Source organism: Nomascus leucogenys, chromosome 8, assembly GCF_006542625.1.
Source record: "Nomascus leucogenys isolate Asia chromosome 8, Asia_NLE_v1, whole genome shotgun sequence".
Taxonomy (NCBI): domain Eukaryota; kingdom Metazoa; phylum Chordata; class Mammalia; order Primates; family Hylobatidae; genus Nomascus; species Nomascus leucogenys.
Genome location: NC_044388.1, coordinates 80,829,759 through 80,846,621, shown reverse-complemented (window position 1 = coordinate 80,846,621; position 16,863 = coordinate 80,829,759). Strand labels below are relative to the sequence as shown.

General features: G+C 47.9%; 2 protein-coding genes across 2 annotated transcripts in view; one reads left to right on the top strand and one right to left on the bottom strand.

The window, feature by feature from the left end:
* Window positions 1-7,922, top strand: part of UBAP1 (ubiquitin associated protein 1) — a 72,904-nt gene extending 64,982 nt beyond the window's left edge. Inside the window, exons 5-7 of the mRNA XM_003263407.3 lie at window positions 5,185-5,367; window positions 6,062-6,163; window positions 6,794-7,922. Of these exons, the coding sequence (XP_003263455.1) occupies window positions 5,185-5,367; window positions 6,062-6,163; window positions 6,794-6,934 (426 nt within the window). The 3' untranslated portion in view covers window positions 6,935-7,922. The remainder of the gene's footprint in view (window positions 1-5,184; window positions 5,368-6,061; window positions 6,164-6,793) is intronic.
* The window catches only part of KIF24 (kinesin family member 24), a 76,324-nt gene continuing 67,239 nt past the window's right edge, over window positions 7,779-16,863 (bottom strand). The window contains exons 10-13 of the mRNA XM_012509089.2: window positions 14,930-15,039; window positions 11,096-13,342; window positions 10,444-10,537; window positions 7,779-9,898 (exon numbers count right to left, since the gene is read on the bottom strand). Of these exons, the coding sequence (XP_012364543.2) occupies window positions 9,758-9,898; window positions 10,444-10,537; window positions 11,096-13,342; window positions 14,930-15,039 (2,592 nt within the window). The 3' untranslated portion in view covers window positions 7,779-9,757. The remainder of the gene's footprint in view (window positions 9,899-10,443; window positions 10,538-11,095; window positions 13,343-14,929; window positions 15,040-16,863) is intronic.

Here is a 16,863-nt window from a genome sequence, read left to right as displayed (position 1 = left end):
CTCCCATGTAGCTGGGATTACAGGCATGCGCCACCACGCCCAGCTAATTGTTGTATTTTTAGTATAGACGGGGTTTCATCATATTGGTAAGGCTGGTCTCAAACTCCTGACCTCAGGTGATCCACCCGCCTTGGCCTCCCAAAGTGCTGGGATTACAGGTGTGAGCCACTGCACCTGGCCTGTCCATTCATCTTTTGATGGACACTTTTTTTTTTTTTTTTTTTTTGATGGACACTTAAGTTGCTTCCAAATCTTGGCTATTGTGAACAGGGCTGCAACAAACATGAGAGTGCAGAGCTTGTTTATGTTTTACTTTCTGGGACATATCCTTAACTTACAACTTCAAAAAACAACAACAACAACAAAACTAAATCTTACAACCTTTTATTTATTTTTCCCCCTGAACTTGATAGTAGGTGATTATTTTTTAAGAGATGGGATTTTTGTCCCCTAGGCTGGAGTGCAGCTTACTGCCTCAGCCTCCTGTCTGGGACTACAGGTGTGCACTACTACGCCCAGCTAATTTTTGTAGAGAGGGGGGTCTCACCATTTGCCCAGGCTGGTCTTGAACTCCTGGGCTCAAGTGATCCTCCTGCCTCAGCCTGCCAAAGCTTTGGGATTACAGGCATGAGCGACCATGCCCAGCCTAAATCTTACTACCTTTTAAATACAATTTTTACTTTATCATATTTTAAATTTCCAAGTGCTTTGTCTATTCCCTCTTTTGGTTTGGTGTTTTCATGCTGGTGGCTTTGGCTTTCTATTCACGTTTAAGTATGAGGCACTAAAAAAATAACAGTCACAAAGTTTGTGTGTCGGAGGTGTGCTTGCTGATCATTAAGCTTCACTATAGGTTGAAAGTTAATTGGCTTTGCCGGGGAAGTCCCCAAAATGTAAACATGTGAAGGGCTTGGGAGTGAGGGTTTCTCCAGAGAATTGTGGCTGAGGGCTGATGTTGGGGAACGCTGGTGTGTTGCTTTTACTTAATCCTTGTTTAAGTTCTTTCACTTCACTCTGCCCCACACTGTGCCTGGTGCTTAGTCCTGTTTGGTCTCTGGTTCCCATTTTCTGGAGACTATACCTTCTGCCTCCCGCACAGGGTGGGGATGAATGGGGAATGTCTCACCAAGGGCTTTACTGCTCTGATCACTGACTGTGTGTATCTTTGCCTTATCCCAACAGTACCTGGTGCTTCCAGAGTCTGAGCCCCTCTTAGGGGTCCCAATGGGCTGATAGACTGACTCCCCCCTTTCCTACTTACTTAGTTTATAACTTCATTGCTGGCAATTACCATCCCTTCATTATCTTTCCACATTCTAAAATTTCATTGAAATATATCACACCTGTAATCCCAGCATTTTGGGAGGCCGAGGTGGGAGGATTGCTTGAGCCCAGGACTTCAAGGCCAGCCTGGGCAGCATAGTGAGACCTTGTCTTTGTTTCTTTATTTAAAAAGAATAAGAAATATATTGTCCAGTGCTACCCCCTTTCCTTTTATTGCTTTAAAGATGAATACAGTTTTAAATCTTTATTTTTAAATTTTTATTTATTTTTTTGAGACAGGGTCTTGCTCTGTAATCACGGCTCACTGCAGCCTTGACCTCCTGGGCTCAAGTGATCCTCCTGCCTCAGCCTTCTGAGAAGCTGGGATTACAGGCACGTGCCACCACCCCTGGCTAACTTTTTGTGTTTTGTAGAGATGGGTCTCAACTATGTTGTCCAGGCTGGTCTCAAAATTCTGAGCTTAAGCAGTCCTTCTGCCTCAGCCTCCCAAAGTGCTGGGATTATAGGTATGAGCCATTGCTCCTGGCCTTAGTTTGTTTATGATCATTGTAGTGGGCTTTTGGGAAGAAGAGATGGTAAAGACATTTGATCATTTTAGTGTGTTAAATGAAATTCTCCCTTTGAAAATTCTCATGGACTTCAATTTATTCCACAACTGTTGATGAAGACCAGTAAGTATAAAGCCAAGAGTCAGGCCCTGGGGATTTAGAAATGGGCATGACATGGTAACTGACCTCTGTAAGCTCACATTAATGTAATGTGATAAGTACTCTGCCAGCAGCGTGACTAAAGCTCTGTGGGACCGCAGGTGGCAGTGTGTCTGCTGAGTTGTGCACACACATTAGCAGTGGGTTAAAAGGAGGTGTATGGAAAGACTTGGTAGAAGCTGTCTTGAGGTTAGGCTTGAGGGCCACATAGGTACAGAAAGGACTGCCACCTTCTGAGGCCTGAGAGCATGCTCAGACTTTTCAGAAGCTTGAGCACTAATATTTGTCTCCTTTCACAAACGTACTTTCCCTCAAACACTCATATTTAATTTGGAAAGATTTCATAATCATTCTCATTTTTGTCTAGTTTCTACTTGGTTACAAATATGGAGCACTTCAGTCATCGAGTATGAAAATCTCTTTTTATGCCAGAGTCAACCTTTGCCCCTGCAGGAACTAAATTTTACTATTCTTTTATTGAAAAAATAATGACAAATGGCTACCATGAATGCAGTTAATAGTGTTTAAAAAGTCATATCTATATTACTCCTAAGAGCATTATATATATTTGAAAATGGTACCCTGGAGTAAATAAATTTGTTGAGTAACTGGAGAAACTAAACACTGTTATAATTTTGATGAGGGATCCTTTCAAACCTTGTCTGTCCGTTTGGGGTCTGCTGGATTAGCCTATTGCCTGTTTGATTCATAAAACATTTATATGAAGGTGACATCTTATTTTGATTGTCCCTGTTCAAGAAAACTATCATCTGTTAGGATAGATGATACTTTAAAATCATCCATTTAAAATTAGTCATTTAATATCCCATGCGTCTTTTAAAAATATATAGCTATAATTGTAGAGCATGTACAATTAATAAATGTATCTTTTTTTTCTTATTTATTTATTTATTTAGAGACGGTGTCTCGCTGTGTCAACCAGGCTGGAGTGCAGTGGCGCAATCTTGGCCCACTGAGACCTCCGCCTTCTGGGTTCAAGTGATCCTGATCCTCCTACCTCAGCCTCCCAAGTAGTTGGGATTACAGGAATGCACCACCACACTTGGCTCATTTTGTATTTTTAGTAGAGATGGGGTTTCTCCATGTTGGTCAGGCTGGTCTTGAACTCCCAACCTCAGGTGATCCACCTGCCTTGCCCCTCAAAGTGCTGGGATTACAGGTGTGAGCCACCTCACCTGCTGTTTTTTCACTTAATTCAAATGCTTTAAATAATTAACAGTCATATGTTCATTATTTGCTAACCTAACACCCTGTGCTGGATATTTGGTAGGTTGTCCCTAATATTTATTACAAATGATGTTGAGATGGATATATTCCTATACATAAATATTGGTTTGCATTATTATTATTTCTTTAGACTAGAAGATAGATAACTGGATCAAAGAATCTGAGCAGTTTTCTGGATTTATGCCATGTTTACCTAAAGCATATCAAATAACATTTCCACTAGTAGGGTATGTGAGAGTACTGCATGTATGTTTAAAATAGATATGATTTTTTTTTTTTTTTCAGACAGATTCTCACTCTGTCACCCACGCTGGAGTGCAATGGCATGGTTTTGGCTCACTGCAACCTCCACCTCCCAGGTTCAAGCGATTTTCCCACATGCCACCACACCCGGCTAGTTTTTGTATTTTTAGTAGAGATGGGGTTTCACTATGTTGGCCAGGCTGGTCTCAAACTCCTGACCTCATGATCCATCTGCCTCGGCCTCCCAAAGTGCTGGGATTACAGGCGTGAGCCACCGCACCTGGCTAGATATGATTTTATTAACATTTGTAATGTGCAGTATTCTGGGTGTATGCCTGCATCCCACCAGGCATTTAGGAGGCATTATGAGAAGGGCGGCAGTTGAAGAATAGTCCTGACTCCTTCCTGGCTGGGGAATGTCATGTGAGAACTGGCATTGCTCTGTGGCTGTTGGTTTCTTTAGCCCAGGTTAAAGCCTGTCTCTAAAGAGGGAGACACAATCTTAGACCTACCAAGTGGCTAGACTGGTGTGATCCAATCCCTGTGCCTTATTGTGACTCCTGTAACCTAATGACAGCCCTGTGCTTGGGCTGCTGAGTGTGTGCTGTGGGTGAGATGGTTATGCACAAACAGAATGGGCTCTGAGGCCTATAGCCGTCCTGGCTTTCCCCAGCAGACTTTGAGGAGAGCATCTGGTTACATCTGTATAATTTCGAACTTGCTTCTAGGACAGAGGGCTTCCTACCACCTAACCATGCTCCCCCTCCCCACCAGTAAAACAAGGAAATAAAAAAAATTTTGTCTGAAACGTCTTCCCTGGTTCTTGGGACCTGCGCCAAGCTGTAAAAGGGCTTGTGACCTCGTTCCTATGGTCGATGGGTCCTTTGGCCTGGGAGTGTGCTGTCTTCCTGCCTTGGGCTTGATTTGTGATCAGAAGTGGTGGGGGAGTTAGTCACTGGACTCTGTACGCCTATGAGATTGGGGTTAGTAAGTTCCAGTGGCAGGAAGCAGGCTGCCTGTAGCTGGTGGGCAGGTCCCTAGAGTCCGGATTCCAGTCTGTGGGATCCAGCCTGGTGTGGCTAGTGTGCCTTCTGTCCCGGCACTGTAGGATGGCAGCTTTGGCAGGAAACGAAGCACAGTACATGATGTAGGGTAAAGGTGTGGAGTCCCCTCAAAACCCTGGGTTCCTGAGCTGTCCATGCATGGGAACCACACTCAGACAGCCTCTGCCCAAGAGTAGAGACTTTGGGATAGAGTTAGCTCCAAAGTGGGAGTATTTGAAGTGAAAAATGACCCCTCAGAACTGATACTTCAGCCTGGGAAAGGGATAATGCTGGAGAGAAATCATCGCAGCCAGCTTGGACATCAGTCCCGGGGGCAGCCACAACTTCTTTCTTCAACTCAAACCCTGGAGATTTGGGCATGCAAGGGCCTGTGGTGTTGTGGCGCTTTCTCAATCACCAAAGTGGGACTAGGGCAGAGCAGGACAGCCACAATTGCAGGTGACCTCTCACCTTTTTCCCTCTCAGCTGGCACTTCCCCACCCCTCTGTTCCTTTTCAGGGTGTCCGACCAGCAACCTGACCGCTTGTCTTGGGGCTTGAATAGTGTCAGAAATGCCAACCCCTGGACTAGGCTGCCTCAGTGACTTCTTTGGGGGCCCAGGTCTTCTTGCCTTGATCTTCTTGTTTTTCCACTACTAGGTCACCCCTCCTAATTTCTCAGTGTCACAAGTGCCCAACATGCCCAGCTGTCCCCAGGCCTATTCTGAACTGCAGATGCTGTCCCCCAGTGAGCGGCAGTGTGTGGAGACGGTGGTCAACATGGGCTACTCGTACGAGTGTGTCCTCAGAGCCATGAAGAAGAAAGGAGAGAATATTGAGCAGGTGAGCAGTTGGTCAGCCAGGAGGGCAGGCTCAGACCTGTGGAGCTGGAGTAGTGTCCTCCCCTGTCCTAGAGCCCCTCAGGCTTGTAGCACCAACCTCCTTTTCTGTGGGTTTGTGAGGACATGGGGCATGTTTTGGGGAAAGCTAGCAGCCTTGGGAGCAATACTTCTTTTGGAAGCTATTCCAGGACCCAGGCTGAGAGACAGCTTTGGGAGAATTGGAGCTGTTCTCCAACTACCCCCCGTTTCTCTGCCTCTCCAAAAGGGGCAGAGCTAGGCTTGGGGTATGGTCAAATGTCTCTTTCCAGGAATTTTCATCCTGTCGTCTATGCCCAGAGTGTTGAATAGGGTACTGGAGTGTTAGACCTCGGTGACATTTTCTGACTTGGGCTGTTGTCTTAGAGTAGCCGCCTGCCCAGGCTGTGGAGTTGACCATTCTGGTAGGTGTGTCAGCTGTGGCTGCAATTCCTTTGGAAAATGCCTACTCATGTTTAGAAGGCTGTGCCTGTGTTCATTAAAGAGTCACTGGGGTCCTGTTGTGTTGGACACAGTCAAGGCACAAAATCAAATCCTATCCAGTATCTGACAGCCTGGGTGGGGTGGGGAGCGGACTTCACACACTAGTTTGTTGAGGTCTCTTGGAAAGCACAGCAAAGAGCAGCAGGAGGTGCTAAACCCCTTGTTTCTTTTCTTAGATTCTCGACTATCTCTTTGCACATGGACAGCTTTGTGAGAAGGGCTTCGACCCTCTTTTAGTGGAAGAGGCTCTGGAAATGCACCAGTGTTCAGAAGAAAAGGTGGGAATCTTCATGCTTCATGGGAACCCTCTGGAAAGGAGGGACCAAGTAGTCCGTCCTGGTTTTCTCCCTTGGCCCACACACAACCTTTTTGCTTTGCCAGTGACTACAAGTAGAAGTATTTGAAGGGCAGAATCTCCCAAGTATTCAGACAGGCCGAGGCCTGCGTTTGGCTTGGTGGTTGAAGCATTGGGTTGAAAACTTCAGAATCCCAGTGAAGGGAAGGGAATATTGGCCTGGGCTAAAAGCCAAACTTTTAGATGACTAGGGAGGGAGATTGCTGGACTTTTTGCCTAGACTGCTCCCTGAAGAGCAGCCATTTCTGGGTTCAGTATCCTTCCTTGGTGGGAAGATGGATGTGGGTGGTGGGACCACATAGTGGTCAGCAAGAGTGAGTTGGACTGGGCTGACTCCTGAAGATTGATGGCCGTCACCAAACCCGTCTGCCTTGGCTTCCACCACAGCCCACCTCTGCTTGCTAGGGGACCTTATGGAGACTCAGGGGGCTCTGGGGGAAGGATGTAGACATTCCGCTCTCCCCCAGTCCCTGTCCCACACACCATACTCCTTCACTCGGCTGTGCTGTGACCCCACCCTTTTCTTTAATCTGTGTTCTCTTCTCTCCTTTAGATGATGGAGTTTCTTCAGTTAATGAGCAAATTTAAGGAGATGGGCTTTGAGCTGAAAGACATTAAGGAAGTTCTGCTATTACACAACAATGACCAGGACAATGCTTTGGAAGACCTCATGGCTCGGGCAGGAGCCAGCTGAGACCAGGCCCTGCCTAGGCCCTGCCGCAGAACCACCATCCCTGGGAGGCCCTGCAGAGCCCACCTGTGGGGAAAGAGAAGGGGCAGCTTCCGGATTTTCTTTTGGGGGTTAGAAGGTCAGGTGTAGAGACTGTGCTCGCCAGTCTCTGTGAGCCTAGTCCCTGAGCTGGGGAGGTGGGGAAGATTCGGGCATGTGAGTGCCCCCAGAACTGTCCTGGCTCCTTCTGTATTAAGCGCATTTGCATTTTGAGAAGTGTCCTTCCCACCTCAGCCCTCCGGAGAGACCGCCCTAGTCTTTCTGGGGTGTTTATGTCCTCAGCTGAAGCCTGGCCTAGTTGCCGAGAGGGGCTGGGGAGATGGGGCGGGAGGGCCAGACTCAGTGCTGCTGTGGAGCTAGGTGCTTCCCCCTTCCCCCGAGACTGGTGGACTGAACTCCAGTCGAGTTCAAGTGAAAGATTCTTCCAGGGTTTTATTTTTTCCCCTCCTAACAAAGTCTCATAGTGTTAACACTGGTTCTGCAATGTCTCTGAGGTGCAAAGAATGCACTTTTCCCTATGGGGCCCAGAGTTTGCCTTTTCTGCCAGGCAGTCACCACGCTTCCCTACCCCAGCCTGTTTCTTTTGGCTTGGTTTGGACCACAGTCCTCTGCTACCCAGGGTTTTAGAGCCCCTGCTCTAGGAAACAGTTTAAGAAATCATTGGCCCCTTCCCAGCACATTGAATGGGTGAGCAGACAGGCCATGATCAAGTTGGCCAGCACTAACTCCACCTCTGTTCTCCTTGAACAGCTTCCCCTCCAGCCCACTGCTTTAGGATGACACAATGAATAACACCTAGTCATAGAAATCAGTCTCTTTGGTTTGTTTTGTATTATGTTGTACATCATTAAAGATCTAAATACAAAGGATATACAGTCTTGAATCTAAAATAATTTGCTAACTAACTATTTTGATTCTTCAGAGAGAACTACTAATAAAAATCTAAAAGGTATGTCTTGGTGTGATAACTTATTACCAAGGCTGTTTTATGGGAGTGGGGGGCCATGTGGTGTATAAAGAGATTTCTTGCTTAGATTTGCTGGGGATAGAGTAGGACCTAACCGTTTTCTGTTTCGGAGCTTTCTTCCCACTTCAGACCTGTCCTCGGTTTTGGTTTGCAAAGGCAAGCCTAGATTGTCTTTTAAACCTGACCCAGCTCCGTCTGTGGACCAAGGACATAGACCTTCCTGACTGTGGAGTTGGGATAGGCTGGGCCTTCAGGGGGATCACCCAGTAAAAGAGGAAGAAGCCCTTTTACTGTGAGCAGCAGGCATTTATGCATCATTTGCCACAAGCAGAGGACGGGATTTAAACTTTCACCAGCTCTCAGTGGTACTGTTGTATATGATAGAACAGGATTCATTCCTAAAGTAAGTTTTTGTCCTTGACCTTAATACTGTGCCATTGTCCCACTTGAGCTTTTGGCTAGACTGGATCTTTTAAGGTTTTTAGTGATCATGAGGGGCCGCAGTGCCCTGGGGCCGGGAAGCACCAATAAGGATGCCCCCTGGCAGTCAGATGAGGCACTGTCAGGCTGACAAAGGGTGACTGGACCAGGCTGCTAGTGTCTCAAGAGAGCCATTTAACCCTTTTCTTGGCCTTTTAATTAAGCCCTCCTTTTAAAACCGTAAAAAGTTATCCTTTATCTGAAGGAAATAAAAGCTCACATAGTAATGGGCGTTCAGGCCAAGGCCGTGACTCATGAATCTCCATTTGACCCAGAGTGGCTTTAAAGTAATTGGCACCTGGAGGCTACTTTGTCTTCCCTGTCCTGAGCTGCTTCCTGCTAAAAAGATACACAGCAGGCAGAACTCGGCTGAAGGCTTGTGTGTGAATTCTGTTTCAGAGGCCTCAGACTGTTGAACAGAGCACTCTGTGCCAAGGTTCCCAACACAGACCCCTGAGAGGCAGGGTGGCTGGGCAGGGTGAACTGGATGAAGGCCAGGCTAGGAGATGGACTATTCCATGAGGGGGCTGGGTAGTGAGGTGTCCCAGATAGGAGCCAGGAGCTGCCATGGAAGCATGAGAGTATTGGGCATTGTACAGAGGCCTTTCACCCCAGCAAAAGTCAGGAGAAAAATTGATGTGTGACACAGGCACCCTCTTCTGCCTCAAAACTGGATTGCAGGAAGGGAAGGGAGCTGTTTAAGTATAAGGCCTGTCTCACATCTGCTGCTGTTAGTGACACATCAAGTCAAGGTTTATGCTATTTACATTTTCAAAAATGCCTCTAAATCCCCAAATCAATCTCCAAGGGCTGATGGGGCAGAGCTCACCCCACCCGTGTCCCCCTAGCACCAATGTTTAAGTTTGGGCCAGTGTTTAGTCTTCTAAGTTAGGCACAGAATTCAGCTGGTGAAGCCTCTGGTCTCAGCATGTTGTCTTCTCTGTCTTGTGACCTCTGACCTCTAGGCTACCACTGACCACCACATCCTCTGATCCCCAAACTTAGAAACATCTTCAGGGTTATTAGACCCAAATATATTCCCACAGGCAAGGGGTCAGTTAATCATATTCTCTAGGCCCAAGGGAAAGGCATTAGGTTCTTCAGTCTGGCCCACCCTTGGAGGTGCTCCTGTGCATGGAACTGAGGAGGGACAGGGGCCTGGCCCTGAGGGAGAAGCTGGGACCTATCTGAGGCCACGTGGGGCTGGGGTGAGGCTAGCATAGGCAGGACCAGCGTGTGGGTTCTGGTGTGTGCAGGGAGGACCTGGCAGAGGCTCCTCCAGCCCCTGAGAGCCCAGCACAGGCTCCTGCATGGCCCCCATCTTGGCACAGGGTCTGGCTCTAAGACGGCACTGTTCCCTCAGGGGCTGTGGTGGGCCTGTGGCAGGTGAGATAGAGCTGCAGCTGGCTCCTCAGGCTCTGGATACACTTGGATTTCAGAACCATGATTTCATCCAACTGGGTCACAAAATCTTCAAAATCCTGAGAAGGAAACAAGGGATGAATACAGCTTTTGCTCTTGCTGGCGCTCTGCCAGATCTGCTTTTTTAGTCCCTCCTCTGGCAGGAAAGTTTCAGAACCCAGGCCACTCTTCAGGCGGGAGAACATGTAGGATAGTTGCTATGGCACAGGGTGGGGCCCGCTGCTCTGCATTCGAGACACTTCCCAAGCAGAGGAGTATTTTGTAAGGCAGAAGGGTATTTGGAAGAAATACCTACGTGTGGTAGGCAGCAGACTGGTCACTGTTAGTCACGGAGGGGCCCCGACAAACCGCTAGGAAGGCAGAGCAGCTGAGGATAGAGGCTGGAAACATTTTAGCCTGGAAAAGGCGAGTGTTGCACCATCTCCCACCTGTACCTATACTCAAGATGTCTCAAAGGCGTGGCAAGAGGAGGTGTGAGGCCTCAGTCACGGTGTGTGCCAGGAGACCCTCTCCCCACACACAGCCACAGCAAACAAGGATGACCATCAAATTAGCTGCAGGCTAATTCCCAACAGCCTGTGAGTGTCCAGCCAGGGCTACTTACATTAGAAGCGAGCTGTCTCATCAGCGTCTCCTCCTTGAAGCCGAGCTCAGCCATTTCATCCAGCTGTTCCTGGTGTGCTCGGATGACCACCTGCCTGGGAACACCAGAGAGAACACTGTGATCTTCCTGGCCTCCCAGCCTCTCCTGGGTAGCTTTCTGGAGGTGATCTCATTTGTAAGCTGAGAGCTGCCTCTGCCGAAAATGGTCAAGGTTTTGACCAAGGCCAGCTTACCACCCAGCTCCCCCTCACCTGCTCTTTCTCAGGATTAGGTAAGGAATTAGAGTACCAACGAGATACAGGGAGGGAGACGGGCTGCCCAAGCTGTCCCCTGCCTCCAGCTGTACTGAGGGGCAGGGCTGGGTGCTGCTGCTCTTCACAGGAGCTGCCCATTTCCCACAGCTTCCCTGCAGAAAGGCTCTCAAGGCTGTGACTGCAACTGGCATACTTGGCACAAGATGGAGCCTATTGCCTGGTCTGCTATCATTTCTACTTCCTGTGGAGGGCCCGGGACCAAAGCAGAGGGTTGGAGCTAGAAGACTAGCTCACCTGCGTACCCCTGCATGGCTTCTCTTTGTCCATGACAAAACAGTATGCTGGAGTGGAGGGTGGGTGCCAAAGGGGCTCAAGTCTTAGGGAAAGTGTCCAACTTACTGTGCTTGCTCCAGGGTGGGCTGACGGAGTATCCCTGCAGTCTTGGGAGAGCAGTTGGGAACCAAGGGAGAACTTGGCCTTGCTAAGCACCTTGAGATCGGCCTGGGTTTGAGCCATGTGACATTCTCACTGTTGCAGGGCAACTTGATGGGGTCTGTGGACAAACCAAACTCCTGCCAACCAAGCCTTGTAGGATGTTTTCTCTCCTGGGCCCAGAGCTGGTCAGCCACATCACTACTTCCTGTTCGTGGGGTGAGTGTCGGTCCAGAATGGGGTACCCCCATATGTATGGTGGAGAAGGGCTTTCCTGGGAAACCCCAGGAGCCATCCAGCCCCGTCTCCTCTGCATCAGCATCATACTGCTCACTACCCATGTGTTCGTGGGAGAAAAGTACAGTCTCTCTGCTCTGGCAGGCCTCTCTCAGGTCTGCCTCCCTGCTGGGCAGCTTGTCAGCTGGGTGCTGATGGATGGGTGATAGGGATAGAGCTGGAAGATCACCACCAGGCTTATTATCAGGGGGAGATGAGGACAGCCACAGGTGCCCAGTTGCTGAAGACACTGGCAAGGCTGCCTCTTGATCACCAGATGGCACTGTGTGGCCCACAACTGGGACCCCTGTGCTGTCTGCCACTAGACTGTGCGTAGCCCCATCCTGGACCAGCTGCTCCAAGGGAGGAGACCCTTCGTTGTCTGGGTTCTCCAAGAGGGACACGGTGAGGGGAGCCATGAGTCCAGAAGCATATTCAGCATGTGTGCCTAACTGCCCCCTAGGGTCCTCTCCTGGGACAGGATGACTGTTTTTCACAGTGCTGGTCACCTGGATTGGGCTGTCTGCACTGACTTCTCTCAGAGGTGTGGTGACTGTGTCTCTTTGGTCTGGGGATCCAGGAACTGCAACGTGGGACAATGAGAAAGTGAAACCATCTTCCTCTGGGGATGGCAAGTTGCCCTCATTCTCCCCAGAAACCTCACTTTGGGAGGCATCCTGTCTGAGATCAAAGGAAGAGCCTCCACCTCTTTCCTGTCTATACATGAAATCTACCTGTGAACAGTACGGCTTCTCTGCCAGGCTCTCTCTGGGAGAAGGCCCTGAGGAAGTAGAGTTCTCTCTGCTCCAGTCCACGGGCCCCTTACTTGGGCTGCAGCTGTGATCGAGTGCTGTTCTTCTGTGGTTTATGGGGTCCCTGGAGTCCACCCAGCTTTTAGTTAGATCTTTCTTGTCACCTGTCCTGGGGCTAGGAAACAGACTCTGCTGTCTTTCTGCCACCTGCTTCTCAGGACCCTGTCCCCACGTCTGGTGCAGGAAGAATGAGTCTTTGCTATTCTCCAGGGTGTTCCTTTGCTTTGTGGCCCTCTGACTAGAGACGTGTGAAAAAGAATCTTCACTGAAATCACTGTCATCAAGTTCCTCTACTTGGGCTCCATCATGGTTTTCAGAGTAAGAGTGGAACAGAAGGGGAGTCTCATTCGTGAGCTGACCCTCTGGGGGCCTGTACTGGCGTAAAGACCTTTTCAGTGGTTGGAATTTTAACTTCTGTTGGAGGAGAGGTGGCTGTTGGAACTGCTGGTGATAGAAACGCAGATGTTCCTCCCTCTCCTTCTGATGTGGCGGGATGTTTGTCCAAGCTTCAGAGGCAGGCGTAGAAGGCGTGCCCCTCTGGCTGTCTTGACTGTATTCAGCCCTGTGGTGGCTGTTGCCAAAGGAGAGCTCAGCTCGAGACACAAGCTGCTTCTGTACTGGCTGCACTGTCTGCACTTTCTTGCACTTGGTGGACAGCTTACCACGCACTAGGCCTTCTCCTGGGCCTGAGGCCCTGCTTCCCCACCCAAGGGCAGTTTTGTTGCCCATTCGATTTTTCTCAGAGCACAATAGTGCTGACTCCTCTACCTTTTTTTTGGCCAAATGTCCAGAGCGCACAGTTCCTTTCACAGGGCTAGCATGAATGACCCACTCTTGTGAAGGACTCCCTCTGGAGCCACCCCTTTTACCAGAGACCTTAGGTGCAGAAGCAAAAGGAATGTTGGGTGGGTGGCTGGTCAGAGGATGGACCTTCCCTCTTGTGGAACCAGGGGCTGCCACTGTGAGTGACTGCTGCAGTCCCAGCTTGACTTTTTTGGGAGAACATTTGTCCCCTGACAAAGCCCCAGGGGAGCTCTGAATTCGTTTTGGAGAGGAGTTTCCAGATGTCTGATTTCGACTGGTAACTGAAGTGCAACACTTAATGCCTTTCTTTAGTTCTTTGACCCTGTAAATAATCATTTTATGTTAAATGTGTATTTTCACATGTTCTGCAATTCCTTTTCTATAGCTTTCTGGGAAAACAAAAACCAAAGAAAAGTATTACCAGGATTGGGAGTTATTTCTTTATCTGGGATAGAATAAGAGGAAAAGGGAACATTCTGTTTCAGCATGAGATATCCCTCTGTACCTGAATGAAAAAGAGCAGTGCTGGCTGGTTGTAGTGGCTCACATCTGTAATCTCAGCACTTTGGGAGGTTGAGGCAGGAGGACTGTTTAAGCCCAGGAGTTCAAGACCAACCTGGGCAACAGAGCAAGACCTCATCTCTACTAGAAATAAAAAAATTAGCCAGACATGGTGATGAGTGTCTGTAGGCCCAGCTACTTGGGAGGCTGAGGCAGAGAGTATTGCTTGAGCCCTGGAGTTCAAGGCTGCAGTGAGCCATGATCACACTATTACATTCCAGCCTGGGTGACAGGGTGAGACTCTGTCTTTAAAAAAAAATGAGAAAGAACAGTGTCTTCTCTGAGGATATAAGCATGCACCCAACATTCCATGATCAGAAGAAGCCCTTTGGAAATCACCACAGCCCCATGTAAGGGACAGGCCAGAGACGCCAGTCTCAGAAGTGCACTGTGTTCATGCACTGTGTTCACACTGCTTCCTGGAGAGGCCAACTCAGGAGTTCGTGTCCATCACTTACCTGCAATTCCACAGAATCCTCTTTTTCTGCAAACCACCCCCTTTCAGGCTTCTCTAGGAAGATGAGTTCCCTCAAACCTGCTGGGACCTCAGGAAGCAAAACCTCCAGAAATACACAGGCTTGTGCTCATTCCATTAAGGGAAAAATGACTTGTCTATTCCCAGGGTTTCTCAACCTTAGCATTATTGACATTTTGTACCAGATAATTATTTCTTGAAGGACGTTTAGCAGCATCCTTGGCCTCTGCTCACTAGATGTCAGTAGCACTTCTTCCCAGTCATGGCAGTCAAAAATGTGTTACCTACTAGGAGAGGCACGTGTGACCACAGGGTGAGAGATGGAAGGGATCCCAGCAGATACCACAGTCACCCACAAAGAGGCCTGGCCAGGCAGTCAGAGTTGCTGGCTCTGACACCAACTCCTAGTGAGTCTTTGGAAAGATCCTACCCTTCTCTGGGCCTCAGTTTATCCTCTAACATGTTTGGGTTGGGCCCTTCTGGACATAGATAGCTCTAAGTGATGCTGCCTTGACAAGTAATATGTCTTCTATCTCTTACAATTTGGGCTGAGGCCAGCCGGAAGAAAACATCACTGAGCCTTCCACCCATTAATATTTCACTTCCCACTAGCCATTTAAAAGCCACTGACAGAGTCAACTCCTGAACAAGGGAATGTGTCATCTTCCTCTTGTCATGCTTGCAAAGTGATAGGGCCTGCCAGGTCACAGTCTTCAAATGACTAATTGCCAAGAACAAGGCTGGGGCGCTCAAGGTCAGATCCCTATGTGTGTGTGAGTGGGAGAGACGTGCATGCACTTGCACACACACGCGTGCTGCACAGGCATGCACATGCACACTTACACACAACCTGCCATCTGGGAGCTGACTTACCGGTCAGCATAGCGCAAGGTGTTCAGAGTGTGTTCAGTGGCCACGTGGCTTGGTGAGATGTTGGCGATCATGCAGGTTTTGGCATTGCCGATGAAAGAGTCCTTCAGGACCTGTCCAAAACAGAAGGCAGGTCAATGAGTGAAGTCAATTAACAAAGTGCATACTGACTACTTACTAGGTGCAGGATGCTGGGCCATAGTTCCCTTCTGTCCACAAAAAGGTAATTAACATTAACAAAAGAAAAAATACAAATGGCCAATAAACACAGAAGAAGGTACTCACCACATCACCAATCCAAAAAATACAAACAAACCATTAAAAAACCCAATATTTTTAACTCATAAGATTAAGAGACTAATGATGCCATTCCTTGGTGAGGGTCCAGGGAAATGGGTACTCTTCTACGCTGGCATGTACCATGAACTGGACAAGCTTTCCACAGGGCAGTTTGGCAATATGTATCAAAACGTAAAAAGAAGCCAGGTACGGTGGCACTCACCTGTCTGTAGTCCCAGCTATTCAAAAGGCTGAGGCAGGAGGATCGCTTGAGCCCAGGAGTTCAAGACTAGCCTGGGCAACATAGCAAGAACCTGTCTCAAAAAAAGAAGAAAAAAAACAAAACAGGAAAAAGTATGTTTTGGTTTGGCAATCACACTTCTAGGACTTTATCCTAAGGGGATAATTGCTCAATTGACCAAAAGAAAGTATATATGATATTCATTACATTATTTATAATAGTAATATTTAGTAAAAATCTAGGTATCTATAAACAGGGAACAAACTAAATAATTATACACTGAATATAATAAAACCATTAAAAATGATTATACCTGTACTTAGGAACACAGAAAGGTATCTAAAGCTTATATCTTCGAGGGAAAAAGGTGTATGATTCCATAACTCCGTAAGTAGATCCATATGAGGCTATGCGGGCGGAGAGATGACTAGAAGGAAGTTCACTAACATAGCAGAGTGTGTAGTTATCACTGAGGTCTGGGACTTTAAGTTATCTTTTACTTTCTTCTTTATACTTGTATGTACAATTGGAATTCTTATGTTTTAATTAAAAAGAAACACATGTTCTGGAAATGGGGAACTTGTCTTAAAAAATAACAGAGCTGGCCAGGTACGGTGGCTCATGCCTGTAATCCTAGCACTTTGGGAGGCCAAGGCAAGCAGATCACCTGAGGTCAGGAGTTCAAAACCAGCCTCGCTAACATGGCGAAACCCCGTCTCTACTAAAAATACAAAAATTAGTGAGGCATGGTGGCACACACCTGTAGTCCTAGATACTCCAGGGGCTTGCAGCAGGAGAATCGCTTGAACCCAGGAGGTGGAGGTTGCAGTGAGCCAAGATCACACCACTGCACTCCGGCCTGGGCAACAGAGCGAGACTCCCTCTCAAAAATAAATAAGTAAATAAATAAATAGGTAAAAAACAACAGAGCCAATGCCAGAATCAGGACTAATCACCTTTAAGTAGGTTCCTGGGTCCCTGGTTAAAGTCATGTTTGAGAAGACCTAACCTACAGATTACCAACTGTGATGGGTAAGGAACTATGTTTTTTATAGGTTCTGCCCAGGTACTATGGAGCTGCTACTCTAGCTGCACAGAATAAAACTCTGCCCGTGTGCGGGGCTGGCTTCATCCTGCAGCACACAAAAAAATTTTCTCCTAGACATCCCTCTACCTTGTCTGTCCTCCACTGTGCACAGGACACAAGGCGGAAAAGAACCCAGGACACCCACAACTGTCTTCACAGCTGTTTATACCTAGGTACACCCTCCCATGCCACTCTTCTGCAGCCATTATGAATGCTGATTTAACATCTATTGGAGTTTTCTGTTAATAAAGAGGCACACTTTCATGACAGAAAAACAAAACAAAACAAAAACCCTATTTGTTCCACTAAGAATAATCATAGTTAACTTAT